This window comes from Pundamilia nyererei, unplaced genomic scaffold (genome assembly GCF_000239375.1).
Source record: "Pundamilia nyererei isolate P.nyererei 1_Seehausen unplaced genomic scaffold, PunNye1.0 scaffold00029, whole genome shotgun sequence".
NCBI lineage: Eukaryota > Metazoa > Chordata > Actinopteri > Cichliformes > Cichlidae > Pundamilia > Pundamilia nyererei.
In genome coordinates, this window is record NW_005187430.1 from 1,614,173 (window position 1) to 1,618,569 (window position 4,397).

General features: G+C 40.0%; 1 protein-coding gene across 1 annotated transcript in view; it reads right to left on the reverse strand.

Annotated features, from left to right (window-relative positions):
* Positions 1-41: 41 nt before the first annotated feature.
* nubpl (nucleotide binding protein-like) overlaps positions 42-4,397 on the reverse strand; it is a 5,045-nt gene continuing 689 nt past the window's right edge. Inside the window, exons 2-10 of the mRNA XM_005728577.1 lie at positions 2,753-2,897; positions 2,303-2,337; positions 2,060-2,150; positions 1,921-1,960; positions 1,720-1,810; positions 1,551-1,644; positions 1,312-1,397; positions 1,096-1,216; positions 42-139 (exon numbers count right to left, since the gene is read on the reverse strand). Of these exons, the coding sequence (XP_005728634.1) occupies positions 45-139; positions 1,096-1,216; positions 1,312-1,397; positions 1,551-1,644; positions 1,720-1,810; positions 1,921-1,960; positions 2,060-2,150; positions 2,303-2,337; positions 2,753-2,897 (798 nt within the window). The 3' untranslated portion in view covers positions 42-44. The remainder of the gene's footprint in view (positions 140-1,095; positions 1,217-1,311; positions 1,398-1,550; positions 1,645-1,719; positions 1,811-1,920; positions 1,961-2,059; positions 2,151-2,302; positions 2,338-2,752; positions 2,898-4,397) is intronic.

The following is a 4,397-nucleotide window of genomic DNA, read 5'->3' on the forward strand; positions in this document are numbered from 1 at the left end:
TTTTTTTTTTGAAAAAAAGAAGAGCAAAACAGAATAGAATAGATTCAAACAGAGACCTCAGGGCTGTTGGGAGAAGAGATGACCACTGGCTGTCCTCTGTCTGATGTCTCTCTGATGGTTATGTGAAGAGGGATGTCACCTGGAAACAGTCACATATACATGAAATCACACGTTAAATATAAAAGAAATCAAAAATGGTTTCAATGTTTTCAAAAACAGAAAATCAAAAGCTTTACTTTGTTGTTTTCAAATGAAATAGTTCATAAAACCAATGTCAAATCATCCTTGTGACGGCAGTGAGACACATCCAAGTCACTCGGTTCATTCCAGATATGGGGGTGTTGAGGCAAAAAGCTTTTTTTCTTTGCAGACACGTCTGGGTTAGGACTCTATAGTAGTCTAACAGTCAAAACATAGCAACTAGAGGCATTTGCAAAAAGCAAGTGTTAGATCTTCAAGGTCATACAAACATCTACCACGATGCGGATAAAACTGTCTCATGTGACAGGCCAGGTCCATGAAAGTTGTGTGCTATGACTTAAATATGGGGTTTGTTCACCATCAATAAGATGGCGAAGAAAATGATTAAGTTAAATTGTACGATGTGTGTTAGGACTATCCACAGCTTTGCCCCAGGGAATACAGAGAGTGCTGCTGAGTTCATGCTGTCAGGCTGCTGTGGTAAATGTGAATCTCTAAGCTGCATTCCTGTTGGTAATCTATATGAACTATAGCTTTTGGGTGCCAGTTTAGCAGACTGATTGAAGAGGTACCCATATTCCTTCCGACTGAAATGTGGTGGCCCGGGTTTGAGTCTGACAAAGGTAAAAAGCCCAAAAATAAATCTTAGCTTTTAACAGATAAAAGAAAAATCTGATTCCTGAGTCTTACTTTGTCAAAAGCCCACTAAAGAATTTAGGAATGACAACATGAATGAAAAAATTCCTATAAAATATATATGTTCCCTCAACTTTATGCATGCCACTTTTACTGCACCTAATGTCTTGGAGCATACGAGGGTTAATACGGACAGCAAACTACTTCGAGCACCCTCGGACATCACTAAAACAAATGAAATGAAAGTGACGGTCCAACCTAAAAATGTGACTCCCAAAGTGTCTGCAAGCTGTCGGGCCCCATCAGAGCCGAAGATGTGGGTCTCGTGATTGCATTTGGGGCACTGGAAGACGCTCATGTTCTGAACCAGACCCAGAACCTGCAGGAAAGAAAATATCACTTCCTGTTGTATTCATCCACCCAACCTGAATCCAATAGTTTATGCATCCACTGACACACACATCAACACCTTACCGGCACGTTCACTTTCTTAAACATCTCGGCTCCTCTGCGAGCATCCAGCAGAGCGATGTCCTGCGGCGTGGACACAATAACCGCACCTGTACAAGACAAACATCACATGACCCGACTTAACTTTGAACTAAACATGTGTTATTTACTTCTGGGGGCTACAGCAATGAGGATACTTTTAAAAAGTGAAGTTATGTGTTTAGAAAACATCATTTGTATTAGGTGATGTGTGACAAACCCACCTGCTATGGGGATGTTCTGGGTGATCGACAGCTGGACGTCTCCAGTCCCAGGAGGCATGTCCACTACCAAATAGTCCAACGACCCCCAGTCCACCTACAATCACAAAACATGTTTCATCAGCTTCCTTTAAATTCAATAAACTGACAGTGCAATCTAAACTGGTCTCACCTGTCTGAGCAGTTTCTCTATACCAGACATCACCATGAGCCCCCGCCACACTATCGGAGCCACATCATCAACCAGAAAACCCATAGACATGCTGGCAGAGAAGAAAGTGAATCAGAAGAATAGGTCACATAATAGACATGATTTAGGGCTATTTATGGGTATAACAAAAAGGTTGTGATGTAATGTTGATGACAGTCTCACCAAGGAACCCCATAGTTGGTCAGGGGGATCATCCGATTATCTGAAAGATATGTAAAAAAAAGAAATAAAAAAACACTTTTCTGTTATAAAATGTTTACTGGAATTTTAGAAACCTTCAGCTGAATTGAACTAGCCATACTGTCACTGAGCTCTGGGTTTCCTTTCAGGTTCATAAGTTTGGGAATCGATGGACCAAACACATCGGCATCCAACAGACCCACAGACTTTGACTGGAAGAGAGAGAAAAAGTCATACAGTATAGCTCTGAGGAGGACAGACTAACAGCTCACTGTCATATGTGTGTTGTTTTTTGATGGCTGAAATTACATACATATATAGTATATAAAATATATAATATATAATGATAAAGCAGATTCCTTACCATGTCATTGGCCATTAATCCTAGAGCCAAATTCACTGGCATGAGAGAAAAAACAGACCAAATCAAATCAAATACTTCTCATTGAAAATGTTCAAACATTAGGCCACCTGAAACATGATTTTCTTTTAATATTTTTCCATTTAAAGATCTTTTATGATCAGTGCCAAAGTAAAAAGTATAAGATCTTACGTTCAAAATGGTTTCTTGTTAAGTAACGTTTAGCAGAAAACACTGCAATAGCAGATGAAATCTACTTCACCAATTACTTTTCCATTTCAGAACCTTATTTCTTCCCTTTTTTTGGCATTGTTCTATAAACTCCAAACAAGGCCATACCTAAAAAGGAATTCATTCAAAAGCACCAATTTTACCCTCTTAAATAAAATAGCTCTGGAAGAAAAAAGATGGTGAGAGAATTTTCCATTGTTTAGTATGAGTTTTACTGAGCACCTGCAGTAGTGGACTTCCCAACACCACCTTTTCCTGAAGCCACAACAATGACTTGCTTGACCCCTGGGATGGGCTTCTGTTTGGGGAGACCTCGGGCCATCTGCTGCCTCTGCCTCTCCTGCAATGCCTTACTGTCCACTGACCTCTGTAAACCAACAAACCAGTAAATAATGTAAACAAGGCAAAAGTTTAGTTGGTGTTTGAGAGATTAAAAGACCAAAAGACACATTAACGCTGAAATTACAGATAGTCCCAGATGACACTGTGGTCTATGATAAATGGACTTTGATCTGAACATAAAATGTAAACAAACCTTTTCTTGATGCACGCAGGTAAGTAAATCCCAAAAGGTTGATTCTATTCATCTGGACATAGCATTTTTCAGTGGGAGAAACATTTCATCACTCATCCAAGAGACTTCTTCAGTCTCAGCTGACTGCAGGTTTCCCCAACCTTATAAAAAGACCCCAAAGTCCATCTTTTAAACGAACTGCAAAAGAAATTTCCCTCGTACCGACCATAGCTGGACTTGCCATCGGGCATACTGGGCATCTGCCCGGTGGGCCGATGGAGTTTTTTTTGTAACGGTATAAACAATAAAAAGGTGGTGGGTTGGCCAGATGCTGGCCGATGTGTAAAAATAACTCAGTTGTTTGGTGGTGGCTGTGGCGGAGCTTCGACAGAGGCCAGCAGGTGGATGAGGGAAAAACGGGAGGCAGGAGGAGGAGAGACCCTGAACTTCAGGTAAGAAGTTTCGACCTGCAGTCTATCTGGGTCAGATGTAAACCAAGTTTAGGTGGAGTTTATTTTCGTTGTGCTGACTTTTTACAGTCAGTTATAATAACTCACACTGCGTACTAGCTAGCATGATGGAGTTTCTATACATCTGGGTGGGTGCTATGATGTTACTGATGTTGAACTTTATTCATAAGGTTAGTTAGTAGAGTTGCCAACCGTCCCGTAAAAAAACGAATCGTCCCGTATTCAGAGAAAATATTACACTTTTCGTATGAAGGTGAAAAGGAACACAGTTTGTCCCGTACTTTAGCTAGAATGGAAAAAGACACAAAGCTGGAGTTATTCTGCGTCTTTACACTGTCAGCTGCCTCTTCTTATGTGACGTATATATGTGTATATATGTGTATATGTGTATAACACATATATATGTATATATTGTACTATTCTTAGTTAGCGTATTGTCTGTTTTGTCTTAATGTTGGTTTATAATGGAGCACTGTAACAAAAAATAATTTCCCCCAGGGATCAATAAAGTATTCTGATTCTGATTCTTCTCTCATTCTCTCGACCTCCCTCTCCTGTTTCTCCTTCTTCAGTCAAAATGCCTGGGCCGATTTTATATATTTCTTTAAGCAAGTTCTTCATGACTGAGCCAAGTGTCCTCTTTTTTGGAAATCAAAGTATGGTCACCCTAGCATAAGGTTGGGGGAACCTGTAATCAGCTGAATCACTTGAATAAGTGACATAACGTTTCTCTCACTGAAAACGCTACGTCCAGATGAACAGATTTAACCTTTTGGGATAAACAAACCTTATACCATCCTCTTCATGAGGATTAAATAGAGAGTGCACAGAGTGGGATTACTATGCTTGCTACTATTCTTAGAAACATGTTCACGATATGTAA